This window comes from Alligator mississippiensis, chromosome 11, assembly GCF_030867095.1.
Source record: "Alligator mississippiensis isolate rAllMis1 chromosome 11, rAllMis1, whole genome shotgun sequence".
Classification (NCBI taxonomy): Eukaryota; Metazoa; Chordata; order Crocodylia; family Alligatoridae; genus Alligator; species Alligator mississippiensis.
The window spans coordinates 39,380,160-39,407,712 of record NC_081834.1 but is presented as its reverse complement, the minus strand read 5'-3'; the positions used below and the strand labels follow the sequence as shown (position 1 = coordinate 39,407,712).

At 48.2% G+C, this 27,553-nt stretch overlaps 1 protein-coding gene across 1 annotated transcript; it reads right to left on the bottom strand.

The window, feature by feature from the left end:
* Positions 1-1,020: 1,020 nt before the first annotated feature.
* On the bottom strand, positions 1,021-15,381 carry LOC102573045 (zinc finger protein RFP-like). Its single transcript, XM_006270428.4, has 8 exons — positions 15,254-15,381; positions 9,405-9,827; positions 9,034-9,129; positions 8,117-8,347; positions 7,795-7,817; positions 7,014-7,129; positions 3,799-3,858; positions 1,021-2,354 (listed from the first exon to the last, which is right to left on the bottom strand). The coding sequence occupies exons 2-8, from the start codon at positions 9,819-9,821 to the stop codon at positions 1,843-1,845; spliced, it is 1,455 nt and encodes a 484-aa protein (XP_006270490.1). The 5' UTR covers positions 9,822-9,827; positions 15,254-15,381; the 3' UTR covers positions 1,021-1,842.
* Positions 15,382-27,553: the final 12,172 nt, after the last annotated feature.

The window sequence follows — 27,553 nt, the reverse complement described above, 5'->3', positions numbered from 1 at the left end:
GCTGTTCCGTTGAAATGTTGAAATGCAAGTCAAAATGGATCAGTGCCATTTTGCACAGCCCTAGTGGCCAACGTGACCTCAGAGTCTCTCTTTGCCAACTGGCTTTTTATTGCCTCCTCATCAACCAGGCTCCAAACGATTTTCAATTCTCAGCAGCATATGGGATTTGTAAAGCAGGTGTCAGTGTAATTCATGCCTCTGCTAAAACCCAGTTTCACAGCCAGACCTGGATGACAGGGCTTTAGTGCACGTAAGAGTCAGTCCCACAATCTGGGCAGGTCATCTACAAGGTGCAAGGGCAGAGCCAAAAAAGAGGTGTGGACTGAACAGAGGATATGCCACCACCCATGGGAAGCCCATTGGATGGAAGGCAGCTCAGACAAGCTTGATGCAGGAGAGAGAGAGAGAAAAAGAGATTTATGTTTAGACAAAAGACTTAACATTCTCTATGTTCAGAAGTTTATTCAGGTTTCTACTAATGTACAGAGAAATGTTGCCCAGTGCTCTGCAGTGCAGTATACCTAGTATCCTCAAAGAAGCCCAAGTGACTCTCAGTGGAATCTGAGAGCTTTCCAGCACCTTAGAAATTGCTTCCCATGGGTTTCAATTGCACAACCTCCAAACAACCCAGCAGCTGACCCAGCAGCAGTGCTTGCTAGAGCTTGGATCTTGCTAGAGCTTGCTAGAGCTGCAACCCAAACATCCTCGTACACACACAGGGCTCCTCTGGCCAAAGCGTGCCAAAAGGCACTTGGCAGGGAGCCACCCACTCCAGAGCTACTCTGGATTGAGACAGATGCTCAATCCACAGATGGAGGATTCTTGCAGCTGGCCCTGCTGGAGTCCCCATGGCTGTAGAGTGCAGAGGCACATTCACCAGGTGACACCTGCTACAATGGGATTGGCTTGTCTACCTCTAAAATACCCTGCTCTCTCTGGTTCTGACAGCACAGAGACTCCCTAAGATATTGCACCTACTGGGAACTCCTGTTATGGGTGGGCCTGTATCCCCCCCCCCCCCCCCCCCCCGATCCCTTTAGGCTATGGGGAAGTGTCACAAAGCCAGGAGTCCAAGTGACTCTAGGAGGTAAATAAATAAACCCAGGCACAAGGGTAAGTGTATATATATATATATATATATATATATATATATAATCACACCAGCAGTGTCCAGAGCTCCTCAAAGGCATTCAAAGTACCAGCAAATACTGCCCAAGGGAACTCCATTCAGTGGTCACAAAGCTACTCCCCTTCCCACCACCATCCAACTTTTTCCCACTGGGGTTGTAGGTGGCCAACTTGTGCAGGGCCGGGAATAGGTGAGCAAGTAGGGGTCTCACACCTCTATGGGGCCATGCATGAGAAACAAGCAGGTGAGATACTGCTGAGAAAAGAGAACCCAGAGCCTAAGCAGGAGGCTCTGAAGGAACCGATATGGAGGCTGTAGTCAAGTATGGTCCAGGGAGATGGGCACTGGGGTCTCCCTCTCACCACAAGAGGGGCAGGTGTCATCAAGAACAGGGTCAGCAATATGCCCATGCCTATAAACCATGCAGGAGAAACCAGTTCATATCCCAGTAGGAGTGCCTTGCCCCATGGTTCATCGTTGGCCACCGGCAACAAGAAGTCCTGCAACCGGAGGCTTGGGCAGGAGATGGGGGAAGGACATAGGTGGTATGATACATGAAAGAGCACCAATGTCTTTGGCGTGGAAGTGAAACATCGGGGGGACCTGGGGGTGGAGGGTTTTATCCAAAAACAAAGCATCTGAGACATTCAAGGTGAGGGAAGCTGGTGCTTTCATTTCCAGTAGGCTGTTCCCTCTCCCAACATCATAATGTCTTAGGAATTCAGGCTGAGTTGGGAAACAGCCCAGAACCAGGGATGGATTCCCTCCCCATTGAAAGAGGCCGGTGGGAAGATAAAGATTGGGTTTGCACTACCAGCATGATAAAATCTCACCCCACCTCTTTCATAGTCTAGAAAGACACTGATCTTCCTGGGGACTTGGCTGAGAGGCAGTGGGGTCACCTCAGGGAAGGTGAGAGCATGGAACTGATCCCATTCACACTCCACAGCCCAGATTCCCCCTTCAGGATTAAGGGTAACTTGTCCTTTCCTCCTCACAGACTCTCTGGCCACTCCCACGGCCCAGTCTTTCCCCTCCCCAATGTCTACCTCCCAGTAATGTCTCCCTGAAGTAAATCGCTCAGAGCCCAGCACACAAGGCCTATTATCAAATCTCTTAGGATTGTCAGGGAGTCTCTGCACTGTGTTTTCCCACTTCACACTTTTCCGATCCAGAGACAAAACAAGGTTGGGATGAGCTGTGTCTTGATCCAAAGTTACAATTGCTGGAGAGATGAAGAGAGAATAAGATTGTTAGGGGAAGTTCTGGAGGAAACTGGAGCTATTCCCTACTCTTTTTGGACTCCAGGAAGCTGCCTCTCTCTACAACATCAGAGCCTGAGCAGAGGTGTCCTTGCATTTCTGCAGCCTATGCCAACTTTTTTGCAGCAGTAGGTTTCAATGACCTCACTTGGACCTGAGGCAGGGCAGTGCTAGGACCTAGTTGCTGCTCCCACTGTTGCCCAGCCACAGCAAAGGTGAAGCCCTCCGCCACCCAGCTGTGGCATGGACAAAGCCCCAGCCACCAGTGGGAAGCCCCCCACCACCCAACTGCAGCACAGTATGGGCAAAACCCCCACTGCTGAGCACCACTGAGGCCCTTCAACTCTGTGAGCTGGATCCAGTCTCTCTGTGGGCCAGATACAGCCCACAGCCAGAGGTTGCCAACCCCTGGCTTATGGAACGGCAGCCAATTATATAGCTCCTTGTTGAGCTGTAAAAGCTGTTGCTCTCTGTTCTCTTGCTAGGGCCATTCCATTCTTAGCTACATGAGCACCAAGAAAGACCCCAGAAGCTTTTAGTGGAAAGGGGAATGAAAGTACAACTACAAGCCTGTATTCCCAAAGGGAGCCATTCCCCAAATCCCTCCTGCTGTGGGCCAAAGAGAAGGACAAGGTGTTAAAGGAAGAATCACTTAATATCAGAGTGTAGGAGCTGCCTCTTCATCAGGCCATAAAAAAAATGAGGTATCAGCACTGGAAGGAGAGGAAACAGGAACAGCCCTAACAGGAGAACAAATCCCACCACAGCCCAAGGAGAAGGCACAAAGCTAGAGAAGGAAGGCCCCTCACCCAGGAGATAAGGCTCTAGTAGACCTGAGGGGAGAGAGTTCTTCAATCTTTCCTCCGAATGAAACAATAGGGAGGCATTTCAGTGTCTCTCTGAAGCTGGGGGTCAGAGCTGTGATAGGGAATGAGTCTGTTTATGTACATAAGTGAATGTGTGAGTTAAATATGTCAGCACTGTTTGTATGACTTTACAAGCCATTACATTGGTTTTTGGGGGTTGTTTACTATTTAAATAATGGGAGGGGGTTACAATTTAAGTAGTGTACATAACAGTGCTGGTCTACAGCAGAGCAGTTAAGGTAATTCACTGCAGTTCTAAAGGTCTGCACATGAACTTGCCTTCAGACTAGTGCTGAGTGTCACGACCTGTTGATTCATATGCAAATAGCCACCTTATCACCTGGGCTGGGGGTCAGACGTAGATGGATGTGATGCAAAACTCATCACTTGTGTAATTTTGACTATAGAAGCTGGTGCACCTCAAGCATGCTTGCCCAATGAAGAGCTGGTTACACTGGTTTGAGTTGTAACTTTAACAATAGCTTAAAGCAAGAAATGTACTTTCCACTTCCCAATTTATAATCTGTGTGTGAACACTCACCTTTTGTATACAGTGCCTGTGGTTTCCCCATTTCTCCCCTCAGTTCAGATGACATCGTGTCTAGAAGAAATTAAAAAGGGAAAAGAGAGGAACTTTCTTACTGTCACTTTTAAAATGATGTCCCGACCACTGACACTCCTATCACATTATGGGATTCATGATGAGGAAACAGAGCCAGAGAGACAACTGTATCTTTAATCAAACATGATCTGAAACCCACCATGGGCATGTCTACATGTGTGCTTTAATGCGCATTTGTCTATTTTAATGCACATTAAAGCATCACTTTAAAAATGTGTTCTTTAGTTAATGTGCATTAAGACAGGCTAATGCATATTTTCCTAGTACCTCACAAAGGAGGTATTAGATTTAATGTGTATTAAGTAAAGTGCATTAATACATGTGTAGACATGCCCAGTGAGTGTTAGAATTTCCCCTCCATGCCAGTCCACAGAGGATAGGAATTTTTACAGCTCTTCACTAAAGAGCATGAGCTGTATGCCCCAAGATGTGTAATCCTCTATTTTTAGTGTTGGATGTTTCCTAGATTAGTTTCCCTTGGGTTGATCAACAGAGGGGTATCCTAATTGTGTTTTTATTGTATTTCATTTAGGCATCCCAAAGTCCTCTCAGTGCCTTATTGTTATGGAATGTATGTATTTAAGCAAAGTGTATAATGGTGAACTATAGCCAAAGCACGCTTTTTACTTATTTTCATTTAGTCTTGACTTGTGACACAGTTTAGACAAGAGATTCCCAACCCAGAGGTTGTGACCCCAAGTGCGGCTGTGGTGCTTACAAGTGCAGCCAAAAGTCCCATTCTAAATTCAACTGGAGAAATCCAGATTGCAGTAGAAGTGGGGCCACAACCCTGGAAATAGGATTCCAGGCCCAGAGGGTTTGGTAACTACAGATTTAAATGAAGAGATGGCTTCGCTGGTGTTCAAATCAGCTTTGGAACATGGGAATAATTAGCTCTTGCCACATTTAGGATATTGTGTGTAAAACAAAGACTTTGGGTTAAAAAAAAATTAAACCAGTTTGGGAAAGCAACTGAGCCTTCAATCAATCTGATTGTTAAGATGGGACTGATCCTTTTGAGTATCTATTTTGAGTCATTCATGTTGCAGGGGTTTAGGTTGTAGCCGTGTTGGTCTAAGGATATAGGCAGACAAGGTTCCTTGGGTGAATTTGATATCTTTTATTAGACCAACCCAAATGGTTGGAGAATAGTTATTAAGCAAGCTTTCGGGTTCAAAAATGGCATCCATGCCTGCCTTACATATCTACAGGAACAAGATTACAACTCAGAATACAGACCCAAAGATATTACTGACCTTATACACTTCATCCTCACACACAACAATTTCACTTTTAATAACACTTCCTCCAGATGATGGGAACAGCTATGGGCACTAAAATGGCCCCACAGTATGCCAACCTTTTTATCAGCCACCTGGAAGAAGACTTCCTCAAGAACTGCACCATCAAACCCTTGCTGTACTTACGATATATCGATGACATCATCATTTGGAGTGAGAACCTGGAATCTCTAATTGAGTTCCACCAGAAATTCAACAGTCACCGTCCCTCCATCCGACTTTCTTTAGAATACTCCAACACCAACATCCCCTTTTTAGACACAAGGATCAGTATCCAGAAGGGTAAAATACAGACCACAGTATACAAGAAACCCACAGACCAACATACATATCTGCACAGAACCAGCAATCACCCAAAACACACCAAAAAAGCTGTGATATACAGCCAAGCCCTCAGATACCACCACATCTGTACTGAAGAGAACACCCGGGATTGCCACCTCACCAATCTTAAAAAGGCTTTCACCCAGCAAGGACACTCCTCCAGAGAGGTAGATCGCACATTTGAAAGAGCCACCTGGATACCACGTGAAGAACTGCTGCAGTACAGAAGAAAAACACCCACAAATCGCACACCGCTGGTTATGACCTATCACCCATCCCTTGAACCTGTACAGAAAATCCTCAAAAAATTGCAACCCATATTAGAAAAAGACCCTATTCTTAAAAAGATCTTCCCAGAGCCACCCATCCTAGCCTTCAGACAAGCACCGAACCTCACCAACCTCATCACCAGAAGCAAACTTCCTCAAGCCCAGAACACACCAAAAGGATCCAGACCGGGCCAGGACAAGAAATGCAAAACCTGTCCCCACATCTCCACCACCCCCACTATTACTACACCCCACAACAGAGCCATCAGCATCCCAGGATCTTACAGCTGCACCTCCGGGAATGTAGTATACCTCATCCAATGCACCAAATGCCCTGATGGAAGATATGTAGGAGAGACCAGACAACAACTGCGCACCAGAATGAACGCACACCGGAAATCCATCAAAGATAGAAACACCCAGTTACCGGTGGGGGCACATTTCTCACAGGAGGGCCACTCTCTCTCCAATCTCTCAGTCCTGATCCTCAAGGGAAACTTACACAACACTTCCCAGAGACGAGCCTATGAGCTCCATTTCATCAGCCTCCTGGATACTAGAGATCAGGGACTAAACACAGACATTGGATTTTCGATACATTACAATCTGCCTGGCACCTGACTCCCCAGCCCAGCCCAGCCCAGCCCCTGGTTTCTTTACTTGTCATTCCATCCAGGAAGAGCACCCACCAACTGCTGCAGCTTCCTTAGCCTGACGAAGGGTTTTTGAACCCGAAAGCTTGCTTAATAACTATTCTCCAACCATTTGGGTTGGTCTAATAAAAGATATCAAATTCACCCAAGGAACCTTGTCTGCCTATTTTGAGTCAAGCTTTTGATGTGGTAACTGCTGTCACTCTGCTCTTCAAGTGTGGCTCACTTTTTTAAGTGCTGTCTTTGTTACTGTTAAACTAACAGATGGAATGTGGCTATCAAGAGCTCTGAGTAAGCTCCATATTGAACCTCCATGTATCCAATACATACAGTTCTGTAGGTTTGGTAGGTAAACTGAGACCTGGCCACCCTCTCCCCACTTAGGCCATTTGGATTAATTACTTTCACAAGGTCACATAGTGAAACAAGTTGAGATACTCTAATGTCTGTGCCTCTGTTGCATCTTCTCAATGCATCTGATTTTTATTAAATAGACATGCAATCTAATTACAAACTAGCAAGCTTATCTCCTCCCCAGTCAGACACTCCTCCCCCTTTCTCCTCACAGATAGATTCCTTCTCAATACCTTTGAACTTCTTCAGAGTCCTCATTAGGAAAGCATTTTTCTTGGAGAAATTAGTGAGTCTCTTTTCTAGATTAGGATAAATCTCCACTGGAAGCTGGAACATCCCTTTCTTGTACCTGGAGACAAAACTTCAGGTTCTTACACTTCATTGAGTAACTCATTCCAGTTCCTTTCTAGTGACAACTGTTGGTCAGATGAGCCTGGATGTTGAAAACTTATACCAGCCCCAAATTAGGTTCAGAACAGGCAGTAACGGCACAGCCTTACCATAAGGTATCATATGGATAATTCTTCCACTTTGATATAGAGACACCAGCTCCAAGGATCAAAAAGGATCTTAGTCTCCATGGCCAAGTCATTCCTTGGCTTCCATGCTCTTATGCTGGTATCCTTACATATTTCTGATGTTGTGGACCATGGCACTGACTTTTCTCAGGCTGCTCTGCATAGATCACCAAGCAGACCCCAAGTAAAAAAGACTCTTGAATCATTCTTGACTGTGACCGAGTAATCTGGGGGTAAAACACTCCAATTGTATCTCTGAAATTCTCAGCCCACCAGCCCACTGGGATGTGACTTTTCTAGACAATGCAATGTTCATGGTCTCTCTTCATAACTCTATGTAAAAGATGAGATACTCAAGATTAAATTTACCAGAGAGATTTTTATCCTGAATAAAACCTGTCCAATACATTTTTCCTTTTGATTCCAGGAACCCTATGGGTCTAACCTACCCTCCATGGCTGGACAGTATGAATGTGGATGAGATGGAGTAACATACCTGCTCAAGCTGCTCCTGATATCCTAGAGGGGAAAGAAAGATAACAGTCTCAGTTCCGCATGCCATACCAAGGAGATCTCCAAGGGAAGTCGTATTTCAAATACAGAAACAGCAGGTTTTACCTCACCCTAGGCCCATGGAGTAGCTAAGGTAAGAGGATTAGTCCAGCTCTAACATCTATGAATCTAGCTCTTCAACAGTGAAGGATAATTCCCATGAGAGAGATGTATACTGTGGTCTCTGAGTGATGGACTCCACAGCCCAGGAGTCAGGAGCCCTCCCTTCCCTGTGCAAGGCTGTGAGGTCTCTCTCACAGTCTCACCTGCAGGAATTCATTTGCTGGCTGCTGGTACTTCCCCTCTAGTTCATGGATCAGCTCATCGATATGATTAATATCCTTGGATAGCTTGGTGACATTCTCTTTCTTTATCTTCTCCATCTCCTCCACCAACTTTCCTAGCCAGGTCAGTAGGAGTTGCTCTTGTACATTTAGGAACAGGTGCAATTGTTGAAATTCAGACACAATCTTCTCCTTCTCCACTTCAGTTTGTTTCTGTGGGAGTGGGAAAAAGCCAGGGAAAAAGTCGGAGTTGGAGATTGAGGGACATCTAAAATGTAGTAGTAAGAGTTAACTCCCTTCCTGAGGACTGACATGATGACATCTACAGGAAGTTGTCAGCCATCATTGAGCATGTGTTAGCAGTGGCAATAAAGCCCTTTTGAGAGAAGTCTCCCTGCCATTTCTTGAGCTATGTGATAGCACATAAATGCATTTCACTGGGCTCCAATACCTCTGAGAGGGATGGTGCCAGCCCTGCCATGGTGAGGATACCTTGTAATTAGCAACCTCTGGTAATCCACAGCCAAAGCAGGAAGAAGCACAGCTTAGCAGCACGTGAAGAATGATCCAGGGGTGGATCAAACAAGGCAGGACATGATGCAGAGCAAGACATCCCTACATGGGTTACATGCATTTCTCCTGGGGAGAATTTTTATCAGTGTCCCAATGGCTAGAATTTAAATCATTGATTCAAATGACATAGATTTGGCATGAGATGCAGTTTTGATGCTGCTCTTCTCTAAGGATAGGTGTGTATACAGACTTCTCTCATCCCATAGAGTAATCTTTGATTACAGAGCAACAGTTAATAACCAACATTTGTCACAAGCACAGGAATCTACTAGCAAAGAGAAACCTCAACCCTATGCCCATGCAGGGTAAGAACAATGGATACCTACCAGACATTCCTGGATTCTCTTCTCTCCAGTCAGTTTATATCTCAGGAACTTTTCCTTTTCTTCCCTCAAAATCCTCAAATGGGCCTGAAACCTCTCCTGAATAAACAGAAATCATTTGTGGGTGACAGAGGGGGAGAAGGAGGGCGGCTTTGAGGTGTGGAAGTATAGGGTGTTGTTTTCATCAAAAAATATTATATATTGATATAGATATCTATATCTATATATTTTAACATTCAGTGGAGGATGGTAAAGGCTGTATACAGCCAGAGGATGTGGGTATGTCAGTAGCTGTGGCAGAAACCTCGTGATGGAATGAATCTGCAAGTAAAATCAAGAGTTCGTCCCCATTAGCCTGGACAGCAGCCCCTTACCTGGTACTCCTGGGTGGCCTCTTCTACAGGAACTATGGTGTGTGTTCGGTGGGCACGGGACAGATGGCAAACCACACAGATAAGTGTTTGATCCTCTTTACAGAAGAGTTTCAGATCCTCCTGGTGTTGCTCACATACCCTCTGTCCTGTTGTTCCTTTGGCTGACTGTGCCTTCAGCTGTTTGACTATTTCTACCACGTTGGTCAGCTGCCAGTTTGGGCTGAGGGTTCTCTGCCTCACTGCTTGTCTGCACTGAGGGCAGGAGCAGTTTGGCCCTGACTTCTCCCAGTACTGGGTAATGCAGCTTTGGCAGAAGTTGTGCCCACAGGTTAGAGTGATGGGCTCTGTGAAAAATTCAAGGCAAATAGGGCAAGTTGCTTCATGATCGAGGGTCCCCAGAGGCTCCTCAGCCGCCATCGTTCCCTGTGAGCAATGCAAAAGAACAAGTTTCTCTCTCTTGAGCTGAGAACTATGCCCCGCCTGTCACAGTGGCAGGGTGTTTCCTTTCCTGTATTTGTTTTTTTTCAGAATCAGGTTGTTTGCTGAACTAGGGTGATCCCAGGGGTAAAGTTACTTGTGTCATGGAGTGCTCTTTGCTCTCAGCTCCTTACACTAAGGCAGAGGTCACATGGGAATCAAGGTCCACTTTGGAATGAAATGCTTAAAGGAGCACAGGTAGCATGGCATGGATGTGTCCTAGGGCTGTGCGCAACAGCACTGTGACGTTTCGATGGAGCAGTGTTTCATTTTGAATTCTGTTTAGATTTGAAACTGCTGTTCTGTTTTGTTTCAGCAAAACAGTTTTGCTGTTTCTACGTTTCACCCATAGGCTGTAACGCAGAAGCTCAAAACAGCCTATAACTTTATCATTTCTGGCCTGCTTCTGATGAAACTTGCAGGAACAGTGGCCCCTTCTGAGGGCATGATGCCTACCAAGATTAAAAGAGATAGGTGCAGGGGGCTCGGGAAAACTGCACCTCAAACTCTTGAAAGCAAAAAACTCATGTCACGTGTATGCGATAAGCCACAGAGGGGTCAAAACTGCAGGCGTGCTAGCCCCTGCTGAGGCAACAAACCCTGCCACATTTCAAGAATATGGGTGCAGGGGTTTGGGGGAAACTGTACCTCAAGCTGCTGACAAGCAAAACTCATGACATGGGTGAAACTGTGTGTAAGGCGCAGCAGGTCAAAAAATGCAGGCCTGCTAGCCCCTACTGTAGCCACGAAGCCTGCCAGCTATTAAGGAGATCAGTGCAGGGCTTCTGGGTTCTGGGGCCCTGCACCCCTAGCTGCTGACAGACAAAACTCATGACATGGACGGGTGACACTGTGTGTGTGTTGAGGTACGCCGTCGCTCAACTGACACCAAGGCAGAAAGCCGGGCAGTTTAAACAATGCTGCCTTTTATGCAGTTTTTTCCATCCCTCCCCCAGAGCACTGGGATTGGAAGAGACCTCAGGGAAGGATGACAGTCACTGGCCAGCTACACAGTCAATAATGAGAGCGCTCCTTCCTCCCACCCCCCTTCCCCCTCCCTCTCCTTACTTTAGTTTTTGTTTCCCTGCAGGCAAGCCCTCTTTAGCCTCGAAACTTGAAACATTAAAAAAATTTCGAAACGTTTCAACTTGCCTCATTTAATTTGAAGGGGATCCCCTGCCCTCCATTAATGCTGACTTCGTGAAGGAACATCTTGAGAAGCTGGATACCTTCAAGTCAGCCGGCCCTGACAATCTTCACCCCAGGGTACTCAAGGAGCTGGCGAGCATCATAGCCCAGCCTCTTGCACGGATCTTTGAAAACTCTTGGCACTCTGGTGTAGTGCCCGAAGACTGGAAGAAGGCCAATGTGGTGCCTATCTTCAAGAAAGGGAGGAAAGTGGATCTGGCTAACTATAGGCCCATCAGCCTGACTTCTATCCCGGGGAAGATCTTAGAAAAGTTTATTAAAGAGGCCATCCTTAATGGACTGGCCGACGTCAACATCTTAAGGGATAGCCAGCACGGGTTTGTTGCGGGTAGGTCTTGCTTGACCAATCTCATTTCCTTCTATGACCAGGTGACCTATCACCTGGACAAGGGAGAAGAGATTGATGTCATATATCTTGACTTCAAAAAAGCCTTCGATCTGGTGTCCCATGAGAAACTCTTGGAGAAACTGGCCAATTGTCGCCTTGGGTCCTCCACGATCCACTGGCTGGAAAATTGGCTCCGGGGTCGGACCCAGAGGGTAGTAATTGATGGAAGTCACTCATCATGGTGTCCTGTGACCAGTGGGGTCCCCCAAGGCTCTGTCCTTGGACCCATACTGTTCAACATCTTCATTAATGATGTGGACACTGGAGTCAGAAGCGGACTGGTCACGTTCGCCGATGACACCAAACTTTGGGGCAAAGCATCCACACCAGAAGACAGGCAGGTGATCCAGGCTGACCTGGACAGGCTCAGCAAGTGGGCGGATGAGAATCTGATGGTGTTCAACGCCGATAAATGCAAGGTTCTCCACCTTGGGAAGAAAAACCCGCAGCATCCTTATAGTCTTGGCAGTGCTATGTTGGCTAGCACTATGCAAGAAAGAGACTTGGGGGTCATCATTGACCACGATGAACATGAGCCTGCAGTGTGATGCTGTGGCTAGTAAAGCGACCAAAATGCTGGCTTGCATCCATAGATGCTTCTCAAGCAAATCCCGGGACGTCATTCTCCCCTTGTACTCGGCCTTAGTGAGGCTGCAGCTGGAGTACTGCATCCAGTTTTGGGCTCCACAATTCAAAAAGGATGTGGAGAAGCTTGAGAGAGTCCAGAGAAGAGCCACGCACGTGATCAGAGGTCAGGGAAGCAGACCCTATGATGACAGGCTGAGAGCCGTGGGGCTCTTTAGCCTGGAAAAGCGCAGGCTCAGGGGTGATCTGATGGCCACCTACAAGTTTATCAGGGGTGACCACCAGTATCTGGGGGAACGTTTGTTCACCAAAGCGCCCCAAGGGATGACAAGGTTGAATGGTCATAAACTACTACAAGACCGCTTCAGGCTGGACATAAGGAAGAATTTCTTTACTGTCCGAGCCCCCAAGGTCTGGAACAGCCTGCCACTGGAGGTGGTTCAAGTGCCTTCATTGAACACCTTCAAGATGAAACTGGATGCTTATCTTGCTGGGATCCTATGACCCCAGCTGACTTCCTGCTCTTTGGGCAAGGAGCAGGACTCGATGATCTTCTGAGGTCCCTTCCAGCCCTAATGTCTATGAAATCTATGAAATTTCAAAGCTGTTTCAAAGCTCTCTGTTTCATTTCGATTTTGCTATTTTGAGCTCGAAATGAGTCGAAACAGCCTTGAAACAAAACTGCCAGCGAAATTTCATACAGCCCTAATGTGTCTGCACAGACAGGTATCAACATGCTCTATGGCAAATTAGTGCACATCCCAATACTTATATCTGTTTTTCTTTGATCTTAAACTGACTAATATAGTGCTTAACCCCTAGCATATTAGTAAAGCTTCTAGTTTCTCTTTAACAATTTGCTACCCCTGCCTGATCACTTCCATCTGCTACAGGTCTTTTGTTAACCAGTTTAATGTTGGTCAGTCAAGTGTTGGGCTATAAGTGTCTGTGGTGGAGCTTTGTGATGCTATGAGGGAAGGTGTTTACCTGTGATTTGTATCAGAAATATGAAATTAAACCAAATTGAATGAGAAAAAGGTCAAAGGAAGCAAACTAAATAAAGTGAACTTTAATGAAGAGGATGCATGCAATACCCATGAGAATCAGACCTGTTGCTGCATTGTAGTTCTTTTCTTTTTCCCCCACCCACCTCTTTTTGCCCACAAGGTTTGCTGTAGTGTGGGTATGAAGCGAGAGGAAAGCTTGTTTCTCCCAGAAAACAAGTTAGCTCCAGCACCTACAGTTTAGAAGAGCACTCAGGAGACAGCAGATGTGCTGTTGAGGCCAGAAGGCTTGTATGCTAGAGGGAGGCTCCAAGAGACCGGGAAGGGGCATAGATCCTCCCCCCTACTCATAGTTTCATAGTTGGTTGGGTCGGAAGGGACCTGAGCAGATCATCAAGTCTGACCCCCTGCCATGGGCAGGAAAGAGTATTGGGGTCAAACGACCCTGGCAAGTTGTTCACCCAGCCTTCTCTTAAAGACCCCCAGGGTAGGAGCCAGCACCACTTCTCTTGGAAGTTGGTTCCAGATCCTAGCCGCCCTGACTGTGAAGTAGCGCCTCCTGATGTCTAGTCTGAATCTACCCTCTGCCAGCTTGTGACTGTTATTTCTTGTCACTCCTGGTAGTGCTCGGGGGAACAGGGACTCCCCCAATGCCTGCTGGTCCCCTCTGACTAGTTTGTAAATGGCCAGTAGGTCCCCCCTCAGCCTTCTCTTGTGGAAGCTGAACAGGTTCAGGTCCTGTAGCCTCTCCTTGTAGGGCCTGCCCTGCTGCCCCCTGATCATGTGGGTGGCCCTCCTCTGGACCCTCTCCATGCTGTCCACATCCCTCCTGAAGTGCGGCACCCACAACTTGATGCAGTACTCCAACTGCGGCCTGACCAGTGTCGCATAGAGGGGGAGGATCACCTCCTTGGACCTGCTCGAGATGCATCTGTAGATGGATGACAAGGTGCGGTTGGCCTTCCTGACCGCGTCCCCACACTGTCGGCCCATGTTCATTTTGGCATCAATAATGACTCCAAGATCCTTTTCTGCCTCTGCACTGACAAGAAGGGAGTTCCCCAGCCTGTAGGTATGCTGCTGGTTCTTCCTCCCCAGGTGCAGCACCTTGCACTTGTCAGTGTTGAAACCCATCCTGTTCTCATCCGCCCACCCCTGTAACTTGTCCAGGTCTGATTGCAGCCTATTCCTCCCTTCTAGCGTGCCCACTTCCCCCCACAACTTAGTGTCATCTCTGAATTTGAACAGGATGCTTTTCACCGCCTCATCCAAGTCGTTGATGAAGATGTTGAACAGTGCGGGCCTGAGGAGCGAGCCCTGGGGGACCCCAGATGGCTTTAAACCAGGGATGGGTGGGCAAAATATGGCCTGTGAGCTGAATCCAACCCATGAGGCCATCCTACCCAGCCTGCGGGGCCCCCAAAAAATGTAGAAAATTAATATTCATCTGCCCTTTGTTCCTGTCAAAAATGACAGGAACCAAGGGCAGTAGGACCCAGGGGAAGCCTGGTGGGCTCCCACAACAGCAGGGACCACCTGGCTCCACCCCCCAGCATGGGGCCACATGGCTGACCCACAAGGGAACCGCAAGTAAGTGGGGGGAGGGCAGGGGGGACCCGGGGGAAAAGTGGCCTGGGGAAAAGCTGAGCACGGGGCGGGGGGGGGAAATTGCCCCTCACCCACCTCGTGGCTGGTGCCCCACGCTGCAGCCACTCAGAGCCTGCGTGGGACTGCTTGTGCCTGTTCTGGACAGCCCCACGTGGGCTGCGAATGGCTGCAGAAGGGAGTGCTGGTCATGGCATGGGGGAAGGGCCGCTTCCCAACCCCCCCCACCCCGCACTCACCTTTTCCCTGGGCTCCTTCCCTACTCTTTCCGGTGCAGGGAAAAGCGGCCCCTCACCCACTGTGTCCAGTGCTCCCCACTGCAGCTGTTCGCCCATCAGGGTGCACGTGGCAGCTGCAGCTACGGCCCCCCTGCTTGCCGCACTGGGCAGTGTTTGCCGCCGCTGCCTCTGTGCTGCCCAGCGCGTGAGCTCTGGGAGGGCAGCGGCAGCCAACACTGCAAATCTGGCTTCCCCGCTGCCTGGGGAAATGCCCCAACCACAGTCAAAAATATGGGAGGAGCCTCCTTCAAACAGCTGCTGGTTGGAGCTTTTCCATGACCAGACTTTTTGGGGGGAACTTACGCAGTCACGTGCATCACCGGGCAATTCTCTTCTGCCTCAGGAGTTCTGCAGCCAGAAGGAAGCTGTGGTAGCATGGCAGGCTGCAGGGCCAGAGTCTCCAGCCCAGCTGCAAGCAGTAATGCTCATTGTGGGCTGCTCCAGAGGACTGGGCCAGCTGAAGGAGATAATTAGCAGCTTCAGGAACTTAAAAGGATCCCAGAGAGAGCAACAGCATGTGCACTCAGAAAGAATACTGATATGCTGCTTAATAAATATTACTTGGGGCCTACAAACCAAGCTCCCTCACCCTGTCCAGTGCTGAGCGGACTGGACTTCAACATCTTCCTATCAAGGGCTCCACCAGTTTCTCTCCACAGGAACACTAACTGGTTAATAGAACATTTGCCAAAAAAAACCCTTTCCCCTAGCTCCAGGATTGTTTCTACAAAGCTGGAATAGCGTAAGTAAGCCAAGCTTCTTCTGGCAATTCTTAATGTTAGCCACTTTTTGTCCATTTAAAATACCCAGCTATTTCAAAGGAAAATTAATAATATCATTATGGTCAAACTCTTCTTTAAGCCACACACATTACGTACACAGGTTGCAAAAATATATTATTAATTTTTTTTAAAAGAGCCCTCTTTCACCTTTTGTAACAGATCCTGAGAGCTGTGTGCCTACATGCCCGGGTTCACACTAACACAGCAATACTTGGCACTTGTGTACTGACTGCTCTATTTGCAAACATAAATAAAATGTTTATGCAAGGTCATACCTTCTTCTTTGTTATGGACGTGCCCCCAGTACTTAGTTTCAACAGAGAATATTGTTAAACTCGGAAACATGAATAACTTCACAAAGTCCCCAGCCAGACCTGACTGCAAATAATACAAAAAAATTTTTTTTTCAGAATTGGGCAGCTTAAATAAAGCAAAGTGCCAATAAAGCCATGTCAGCAGAAACAAATACAAGTGAACAAGCAGCAAGTGCACTGAACAAACCAAAGTGCACTTGATAAGAAGTCAAAAGACAGGCTGGGTGATAAGATCTGCTTCCTGTGTTCCTCCTTTCTTGCCTTTTACTCGCTCACCTCTTCTTACGCATGCGCTGCAACTTAGTTAAGGCAGAAAGAAAAAGGGAACTGCCATGAATGTGGTGTGGCTTCACAATACTGTGGCAAGGAAGTTTGGCACCTGGGGCAAAGCCTGCAGTGGCAGCTTGCCCTTGCCCCACTTGCCCCCCCTTGCTACTGCACTGTGGCCTCATGTCTCAGGACAGCTGAAGAGAGACACACTAGCAGGTGGTGTTCCTCTGTGTTCTCGCTTGGTCAGTGTAGTTCCCATACTTGTACGAGCGCTCAGCCAGGGTGTGTTCTCTTGGAGACCTCACCCTTATAGAAAAATTCAGTGGCAAAGGGTCAGCTAGGTCTATTACCTATACAGCCTCTACTCATTAACAACCTTGTCCAAAAAGTTACAAGATGTTAGCCTGGGCTACCACTGGTGAGACACAGGCATAACTACCCAATAGTATCCCCTAGGCCTCATGCAACTTCCAAAGGCTTCCAATCCTTTTCTTATATAGGGATCAAAACAACTCTGTAAGTGGCAGGCATTTATATAACAAACCGCAAAACCTCTACAAAACGACCCCAATCCTCAGATCACCTGTCATTACCACGTATGTCCTAGACTCTCCAGTACCACACTCAATCAACCTGAACAATCAAATTTAACACTCTGCTGTTTGTCAAGTCATAACAAGTTTAGCCCTAAGCCAGGCAAATCACCCACTAACAGTTGCCTGGGCTCTGCCTTCCTCTCCCCCTCTGGCCTCAGGGTCCCATCCTGTTGTCTTGCCTGTCATGCCTTGGTGTTGTAACTGGACAGGGAGGCTGCCCCTAGGAAACATGGGGGTTTGCATCTTCCTGCTTCCTGTATCTCCCTGGCCTTGGCCCACTTGACTCCAGCTAGCTTCTGCCACCCAAGGTCCACTGTCTCAGGACCCTAGGATCCCAGGCCTCAGCTCCAGCACTTCCCTCATGGGCTCTGGGCCCCTTGGCCCTGGGCTTGCTCCTTATGTGCTTTGGGCCCCTGTCTCAAGCCCTCAATCTTTTCTGCCACATACTACAGCCCCTGGTTAATAGCAGCATTCAACTCAGGCACTGCTTGTAGCCTCCAAGTTTCTTGGGGCTCACAACTGGGCCCCCTCACCCCTTATACTACTGCCCTCCCCACCTTGCAGGGTTTGGGACCTGGTATGCCCCTAGCACCCTTCTCAGTGGCTTCTCCTCCCCTACACCTACAACCCAGTCCTCTGGTTCAGCTTCTACACAAATGAAAAAAAGGGGCATCTGCTCCCAAACAAAAGGTTCCCCCAACTCTGGGTCAACATCACACAGTGGCAACAAGTACAACACAAGGACAAAATACTCAACTCTGCTGCTGGGTGGTGCAGGGGCTGCTCTGAAGTTCCCTGCAGTCAGGATACCTTTCTCCTTGGCCAGTCAGACCCCTGCCCCCCAAGAGCTCTGCTCCCTGCAGCATTGCAGGGCCAGACTGCCCACCTTCCTTCAGGCCCTGGGTTTATATGCCTCTAAGACCCACACCTTAGAATCACAGAAGCATAGAAAATGAGGGTTGGAAGGGACCTCAGGAGGTCGTCTAGTCTAATGGTTCTCAAACTTTTTAGGACCAGGACCCATTTGTAAACATCAATGGCCACTTCCAACCCAGTACCCCTCACACCCAACCCACTGCCCCCAGGCCCCAGCCCTGCAATGTGTGAGGTGGGGAGGGGGAGGGTATGTGGAGCCCCAAGCAGCCCCTCGCAGGCTGGAACTCTGCCAGCTTGCTAGAGAAAAGCCATGGTTTCCCACTGTGGCAGGGCACTGTGTGTGCCTGCCACTTTAAGGGCCTGGAGCTGGCAGCCACCAGGTGCCTGACGAGGGCAGCCATTTTGGAGGCAAGGGCTGCCTATATAAATAGGGCAGTTTGGCTGCTGGAGGGCAGGCAGTAACATCGTCTGGCTGGAGGGCTGCTGAGAACAATCTGGAGGTAAGGGAGGAGCTGTAGGGGATGGTAAGGAGGCTCCTGGTCCTGGGCATGACCTAAAACTGTGCCCTGCCGGGAGTGGGTGGCCTGGTGGGGCTCTCAGTGGTGCGGGAGCCCCCAGGAAATGCCAGGCCAGTTACCACCCCGGTGAAAGGCAAGTCGGGGTGCCTTAACCCCTTGCCCCCACTACCGGGTGGGTAACCCTGTGTTTGTGAGGGGCCCAGAGGGCAGACCCTGAGAGAGAGTGAGGGGCTAGAGACCCAGCCCGAACGAGAGAGTACCCTCGACTGGCCCATGCTGGGGCCAGGACCAGGAGGGTCAAAAGGGCCAGGGGCCCACTGCGAGGGATGCCCAAGAGCCAGGGGCCTGGGGTCCCGACTGGCCTGGAGGTGGGCCAGGGCTAGTAGCCGAAGGTCCTGGGGGGACCACACCCAAGAGGGGAAAATGGCTTCGGGGGGCTAGGTAGCCCGGATGAAGGCGGAGAGGCCGCCTGATTGGAGGGATCATAGAGGGGTCCTGTTTGGATGATTCTGGGGCCCAGCGTGGGGGCCGGTGAGGATATGAACATCAAGATGCCATCTGCGAGGCTTGGGCTGCAGTATTGGGGAGGATAGGAGCTGCAGAGAGCGCCCCCTGGCATTGGGGCACTAAAATGGGCAGCCTCCCGCTTAATTGACATCAATCAGTGAATCAATTAACATCAAGGCATGGCAGGTGAGAAGGCGGGAGGTTGCCCCAAGAACAGGTGGGCGGGCCATGGAAGGCAGCCCCGAGGAGGCCCCCTGTTACACCCACCTTTTTCTCTTTTAAAGGAGAATCCATTTTTAAAGTTTGTTCGCAACCCTTTCATTTATTTTTGTGCCCCACTGTTGGCTTATGACCCACAGGTTGAGAAACATGTATCTTTCTAGTCCAACCCACTGCTCAAAGCAGGATCATTCCAGCTGGGGCTTTGTCAAGCTGGGCCTTAAAAACCTCCAAGGACAGAGGCTCCACCACCTCTCCAGGTAACTTGTTCCAGTGCTTCACCACCCTGCTAGTGAGAACGTTTTTCATAATATCCAACCTAAACCTCCCTTGCTGAAATTTGAAACCATTGCTCTTTGTTCTGTTACCTGTCGCCACTGAAAACAGTCTAGCTCCAACCTCTTTGGAAGTAGTAGTTGAAGGCTGCTATCAAATCCCTCCTCAGTCTTCTCTTCTCAAAATTAAATAAACCCAGTTCCTTCAGCCTCTCCTCATAAGTCATGTGCCCCAACCCCCAAACCATTTTTTGTTGCTCTGCATTAGACTCCCCCCAATTTGTCCAAATCCTTTCTATAGTAGAGGGTCCAAAACTGGACACAGTACTCCAGATGTGGCCTCACCAGTACAGAATAGAGTAGAATAATTATTGGCAATGCTGGCAACGCTCCTACCAATGCAGCCCAGTATGCTGTTAGCCTTGGCAAGAAGGACACACTGCTGGCTCATATCCAGCTTATTGTTCACTGTAATCCCCAGGTCCTTTTCTGCAGAGCTGCAGCCCACCCTGTACTGGTACCTGGGATTCATCCATCCTAAGTGCAGGACTGTGCACTTGTCCTTGTTGAATCCCATGAAATTTCTTTTGGCCCAATCCTCCAATTTGTCTAGGTCACTCTGAATCCTAGCCCTACCCTCCAGCATATCTACTGCACTTCCCAGCTTGGTGTCATCTGCAAACTTGTTAAGAGTGCAATCCATCCCATCTATCAGATCATTAATGAAGATTTTGAACAAAATTGGCCCCAGGACCCACCCAGGAGCACTCCACTTGATACCAGCTGCCAGCTATACATTGAGCCATTGATTACTACCTGTTGAGCCTGACAATCCAGACCGCTTTCTATCTACCTTACAGTCCATTCATCCAACCCATACTTCCTCAGCTTGCTTGCAAGAATGCTGTGGGAAATGGTATCAAAAGCCTTGCTTAAGTCAAGGTATATCCCATCCACTGCTTTCCCCACATCCACAGAGCCAGTCATCTCATCAAAGAAGGCAATCAGGTTGGTCAGGCATGACTTGCCCTTGGTGAATTCATGCTGACTGTTCCTAATCACTTTCTCCTCCAAGTGCTTAGAAATGGATTATCTGAAGGTCTGCTCCATGATTTTTTCTGGGGACTGAGGTGAGGCTGACTGGTCTGTAGTTCCCTAGATCCTTCCTCTTTCTTAAAGATGGGCATAATATTTGCCCTTTTCCAATCATCCAGGACATCCCTGATTGCCACCAGTTTTCAAAGATAGCAGCCAGCAGCCCTGCAATCACATCAACCAACTCCCTCAACACTCTCGGATGCATTGCATCCAACCCCATGGACTTGTACAAGTCTGGCTTTCCTATATAGTCCCTAACCTGTTCTTTCACCACTAAGGGCTGCTCACCTTCTCCTCAAACTGTGCTGCCAGGAGCAGTAGTCTGGGAGCTGACCTTGCCTATGAAGACCAAAGTAAAAAAGGCATTGGGTATTTCAGCCTTTTCCTCATCATTTAACACTAGGTTGCCTCCCCCCATTCTGTAAAGGATCTGCATCTACCCTGACCTTCCTCATTTGACAGATTCACAGAAGTTTAGGGCTGGAAGGAACTTCATGAGATCATTGGGTCCAGCCCCCCTGCTCTGGGTAGGAAAGACTGATAGGGTCAAATAACCCCACAAGTATGTTGCTAACATACACGTTGAAACCCTTCTTGTTACCCTCACTTCCCTTGCTAGCTGCAACTCCAATTGCGCTTTGGCCTTCCTGACTTCATCCTTGCATGCCCAAGCAATATTATTATACTCTTCCCAAGTTGTTTGTCCAAGCTTTCCCTTCTTCCAAGCTTCCTTTTTGTGTTTAAGCTCACCAAAGTGTTATCTGCTAAGCCAAGCTGGTTGCTTGCCACATTTGCTATTCTTCCTGCACATTGGGATGTTTTGCTCCTGCACCCACAGTAAGGTTTCTTTAAAATACAACCAGCTCTCCTGGACTCATTTTCCCCCCTGAGATGGGCCTCCCAGGCGATCCTGCCCATTAGTTCCCTGAGGGAGTCCAAGCCTGCTTTTCCAAAGTCCAGGATCCTTCCTCTGCTGCTCTCCATCCTTCCTTTCCTCAGGATCCTGAACTCAGTCATCTTGTGGTCACTGCTGCCCAAATTGCCATCCACTTCTACATTGCCCACCAGTTCTTCCCTGCTTGTGAGCAGCAAGTCAAGAACAGCAAGGCCACTAGTCAGCCTCTCCAACATTTGCACCAAGAAGTTGTCCTCAGCACTATCCAAACGCTTTCTGGATTGCCTGTGCACTGCTGTATCGCCCTCCCAGCAGATATCAGGGTGATTGAAGTCCCCTATGAGAACCAGGCCCTGTGATCTGAAAACTTCGGCTAGTTATCAGAAGAAAGCCTCATCTATCTCATCTTCCTGGTCAGGAGATCTACAGCACACACCCACCACATCACCGTTCTCCTCCCTAACCTTAACCCAGAGACTCTCAACAAGTCTATCTCTAGTTTCATACTGGAGCTCTGAGCAATTATATGGCTCTTTTACATAAAGTGCAACTCCTCCACCTCTTCTCCCCTGTCTGTCCTTCCTAAACAGTGCGTACCCATCCATGACGGTGCTCCAGTCATGCGAGCTATCCCACCAAGTCTCTGTTATTTCAATCCCATCACAGTTCCTTGACTGTGCAAGGACTTCCAGTTCTTCCTACTTGTTTCCCAGGCTCCGTGCATTCGTGTACAGGCACCTGAGGTGATTAGCCAATTGCCCTACTTTCTCAGGAAGAATGAGACATCTCCTGCTGCCCCCTCCAGATCCCCCACATCCCTCAAGGCTTTGTTCCTCTATCCCCCACCAAACCTAGTTTAAAGCCCACTGGCTGACCAGTGAGCTTTAAACAGGTATGGGTCACTGTAGGGGACAATCATCGTGGTGTGCTGTGACCAGTGGGGTCCCTCAAGGCTCTGTCCTTGGACCTATACTATTCAACTTCTTCATTAATGATGTGGACATTGGTGTCAGAAGCAGACAGGCTAAGTTTGCCAATGACACCAAACTTTGGGGTAAAGTGTCCACACCTGAGGACAGGAGGGCAATCCAGGCTGACCTTGACAGGCTCAGGAAATGGGCAGATGAGAACCTGATGGTGTTTATCACCAAAAAAGGCAAGGTACTCCACCTTGGGAGGAGAAACCTGCAGCATGCTTATAGGCTCAGCAGTGCTATATTGGCTAGCACTACAGACGAAAGGGACTTGGGGGTCAGGATTGACCACAAGATGAACATGAGCCAGCAATGTGATGCTGCAGCTAGTAAAGTGAGCAAAACGCTGGCTCTCATCCATAGATGCTTCTCAAGCAAATCCCAGGACGTCATTCTCCCCTTGTACTCGGCCTTGGTGAGGCCACAGCTGGAGTACTGCATCCAGTTTTGGGCTCCACAATTCAAAAAGGATGTGGAGAAGCTTGAGAGGGTGCAGAGGAGAGCCACACGCATGATCAGAGGTCAGGAGAACAGACCTTATGATGAGAGGCTGAGAGCAATGGTTCTCTTCAGCCTGTAAAAGCACAGGCTCAGGGGTGATCTGGTGGCTGTTTATAAGGGGTGTTCACCAGGATCTGGGGGAACATCTGTTCACCAGAGCACCCCAAGGGATGACAAGGTCAAACGGTCACAAACTCCTGCAAAACCATTTCAGGCTGGACATAAGGAAGAACTTTACTGTCTGAGCCCCCAAGGTCTGGAATTGACTGACGCCAGAGGTGGTTCAAGCACCTACTTTGAATGCCTTCAAGAGAAATTTGGATGTTTATCTTGCTGGGATCCTATGACCCCAGCTGACTTCCTGCCCCTGGGGCAGGGGGCTGGACTCAATGATCTTCCAAGGTCCATTCCAGCCTGAATGTCTGTGAAGCCCTCCACACTGGGTTAGCAAGCCTGTCTGCCTCTCTTCATCAGGTGGATCCCATCTCTTCCCAACAATCCTTCTTCTTGGAACAATATCCCATGGTAAAAGAAGCTGAATCCGTACTGTTGAAACCACAAAGCCTGCCATTTCCAGTTAGGAAGCCCAGGGACACACACCCAACCTTGAACTCACAGCTGTTGGGACCCCAGCTCTACACACACCGCCCCTTGGTGGCAGAACCCCTTCTGGTAATGTAGCTCCCAGCCACACACAGGGGCTTTGCCTTTGCCTGTGCTCCTGTGCTGCAACCTCCACACGCAAGGCTTGGTCTGCTGCTGTGTCTGCAGGAACCTCTGGATCCCTGTCACACAAATCTACTCTCATGGGCACTCTGGGGTTGTGAGGTTGGCCTTTGGTGAAGCCTGCTTTAGTCCAGGGTGGCCAACCTGTGGCACGGGCAGTCTCTGTGTGGCATGTGGCAGCATATCAGTAGATAGGGCAGGAAGCAGAAAACAAAGCATGAGATCAGGTAGGGAGCACAGGGCTGGAAGCAGAAAGCAGAGAAGCAGATTGGACAGGAAAAGGGGATCCAAGCAGCATTTTTGTGGGACTAATTTGTGATATGCCTGCCAAAAAGGTGATGGTTACAGGTGATGGTAGGGGATAGTTTAACCAGGGAGTAGTGGCATAAAAATCAGCTTTACTTACCTGGTACAAGCTGCCATTGCTGCTCCCACATAAGGCAGGGTGGCAATTCTGGGTCAGGAGAAGCAGCACTGGATAGTGGGACCAAGCTGCTTTGCAGATATGGGGTGACCAGCAGTAACCCCAGAATTTCTACTTGAAGAGGCAAAACCTTCTTGGACCTATGCAAGGAGCTTGTCCTAGCTGTCTGGCATCAGGGCACAGAGCAGAAGGAGCTCAAATTGATATGAAAGCATCACAGTCCAAGACCTGGCTACTCTAAACTGCTACTGACATGTGGCCTAGCCAGTTTGGTCTGAGCAAGATGACTGTTAGACTGGTGGTAACACAGGTTTGTCATATCGTATTGAGGCTTCTTGTAGGCATTGTAGGTCTCCAGGGAGTCACCAGTGTTGTCAGGCCAATGTTGTTATCTGACCTCATTAGAGTTGTTCAGATGTTAGGTGTCACTGGTCACATGAGGCTCCCTCAGTTTGGAAGGTCTGTGCACACAGTTAGGATACCATCTATGATGGTGTGCCCTTAACAACCTCATTGTTACAGAAAGGAGACCACAGGCATCAGTTCTTAGTGACAAAGAACTCCTCTACAAACAAGCCTAGACACTAACTTCCACGACCAGCCGCAGTCCATGGTGCTAGCTGGGTCACTAGTAGGCATTTTACATACATGAATATAACCCTTAAGCTTAGTATAAAGTATTAAGGGGTCCCAGGCCCTTCTTCATACACTGATCAAAACTGATGGTACTACTCAGCAATTACTAACACATCTTTAGGTGACTTCATCCACATCCTGCTTCTCATCAATTACTGCAGCCTTCCCACCAGATAGAAACACCTTTTTGCCAGGTCACTCTGATCTTTATTTTGACGTTTTGTACTAGTCTGATCATTTCATTCCCTACCTCTTGGCCTTAGGGGTACCTCTAAAACTAACTAGCTACTTTTCCAGCACTTCTGTGGAAGCCATACATAGTATACCTAAATTCCTATTCTGGCCATGTCCACACAAGATGCTTACTGCACAGTAGCTTGTTACTACTGTGCAGTAGTGTTGTGTGGCACGAACCATGATGTGACAGTAGTTTACAGTAATAACCAGCTACTGTGCAGTCAGTGTCACCAGGAAGCCATGTGGGGATGCTACTACGTAGTAGCGCTGGTTACTGTGCAGTCATTTAATACTTGTGTATGCATACGCAAGTACTAAATGACTGTGCAGTAACAACTGCACAATCAGCATCTCATGTAGACGTGGCCACCGGGGCCTATTTCAGTTCACGCCATTATCAGGGCTTCTGTACAACTTGTTAAAGAATTAGCCAGTTATTATATTAATGCATAGCCCAACAAGGTCTACACATCACAGATGACATAGATAATACCTACATATTGAAAAATGGGTTTATGATCTTTTATGGGGCCTTGATCTCAGCACAGTTATCAGGCTTTATAGACCTAGGCTTTTTTTTTTTTCTTCATAGATTTCATGGACTTTCATAGACATTAGGGCTGGAAGGGACCTTGGAAGATCATCGAGTCCAGCCCCCTGCCCCAAGGGCAGGAAGTCAGCTGGGGTCACAGGATCCCAGCAAGATAAGCATCAGGTTTGCTCTGGAAGGTGTTCAATGTAGGCGCCTGAACCACCTCCCATGGCAGGCTGTTCCAGACCTTGGGGGCTCGGACAGTAAAGAAATTCTTCCTTATGTCCAGCCTGAAGCGGTCTTGTAGTAGTTTATGACCGTTCGACCTAGTCGTCATCCCTTGGGGCGCTCTGGTGAACAAACGTTCCCCCAGATACTGGTGGTCACCCCTGATAAACTTAGAGGTGGCCATCAGATCACCCCTGAGCCTGCGCTTTTCCAGGCTAAAGAGCCCCAGGGCTCTCAGCCTGTCATCGTAGGGTCTGCTTCCCTGACCTCTGATCATGCGCGTGGCTCTTCTCTGGACTCTCTCAAGCTTCTCCACATCCTTTTTGAATTGTGGAGCCCAAAACTGGACGCAGTACTCCAGCTGCGGCCTCACCAAGGCCGAGTACAAGGGGAGAATGATGTCAACTCTTTTGACAAGAGTTTTTATGCTATTATTTGTTTTATGCTTAGCAGCTAAATGGCTGCTAGGCTTTACATATTGCTGGACCTGAATTTCTTTTCAGCTGGAGCCTGCTTCCCCCATGGTTGATAAATAAAATACATCTACCACTGGCTTTCAAGCCAGCATCAGCTGTAATCCACTGCTGTAGGAGTATGCTTCTACTAGATTTGCTTTTGGCATTATTAATAGGAAACAGCTCACATAGACTGAAGGCTTTCAAAACTTTAGTTAAAAACAAAAATGTCACACAAACAGCAATCCTCTGTACAGAAAATCTGCTTCACTAACTGAGACTACTGCTAAAGTAGGACTAGATGCAGTGCCAGGTGCACATGAGAAAAGACAATGTTCTACAAATACTCCTGCAAACCTGGTGGCCAAAGGGAGAAGAGAAAAACCCTCTCTGAACACCAAAAGAGGGAAAACCCAGAAGCGTAAAGGCCCTGCTACATAGGAGACTTGGCACATGTTATATTTAAACTGATGAAAGCATTACTATAATTTAGAAAGTTTTCTGAGCAGTTACACAGTAATGCTTACAGCAATCAAAATATAACATGTCTGGGAAGCTAACATGTCTGGAAGCTGCCTGGGGCAGACTCTGGTAAGATGGAAGGGCTGGGACCGACAAGCAACTGTTAGACAGTCCCAATCCTAACAGCACATCAGGGCTGGTGTACAACCACGGTGGCGTGGGAGGGCTGGGACCAGCAAACAGCTGTTTGTTGATCCCAGCTCCAGTGGGGCACTGCTGGTATTATCTCTATGGAGCAGTCCCATGATAGCATAGCATGTTACAGACACAATGTGGAAAAACCCTAACTTTACTATGATAAGATTGCATTTAGCACACATCTTCCTGCTTGAACACACGGACAGTCATATTTTAAGTGCAGTTAACATGCCCTAGGTATAATGTGTGACAAGGTCCTACAAGCACTCTCCCCATAACAGCTGGGGACCCAGGAGATCTAAGTGGAAGGGACCAATAGGCAAGCCTAAACAGGCTTCATTTGCATCACGTTGTGCAATATTTGGGGGCTTTTCAGCTAAAAATGACCATACAGTAAACAAAACAGAAAATGTCATTATCCACTGTATAAAATCCTTGGTCCACCCACATCTTCAATACTGTGTGCTATTCTTGTCTTCCCATCTCAAAAAGAATGTGGTGCCATTGTGAAAGGTAAAGTGAAGAGCAACAAAGATGACCAGAGGCATGGAGCAATTGCTAGAAAAGTGAGGAAAGGATTAGGCTGATGGGGAATATGATAGAGATCTACCAAAACATGAAGGATATAAATAAAATGAATAGGGAACTATGATGCACCAATTCCCAGGATACAAGAACCCATTGAGATTAAGAGGAGGCGGGTTTAAAACAAAGAAGAGGAGGTTGTTCTTGTACGCAGCACATAGTTAACTAGTAGAGCTCACTGCCACCGGAGGACGTAGAGGCTGATGAGGGAGCCAGGTTCAATCAGGGATGAGAGAGAATCCTAGAGAACAGGTCCATTGACAGCCATTCAACCTCTCTGACACCCTATTATCTT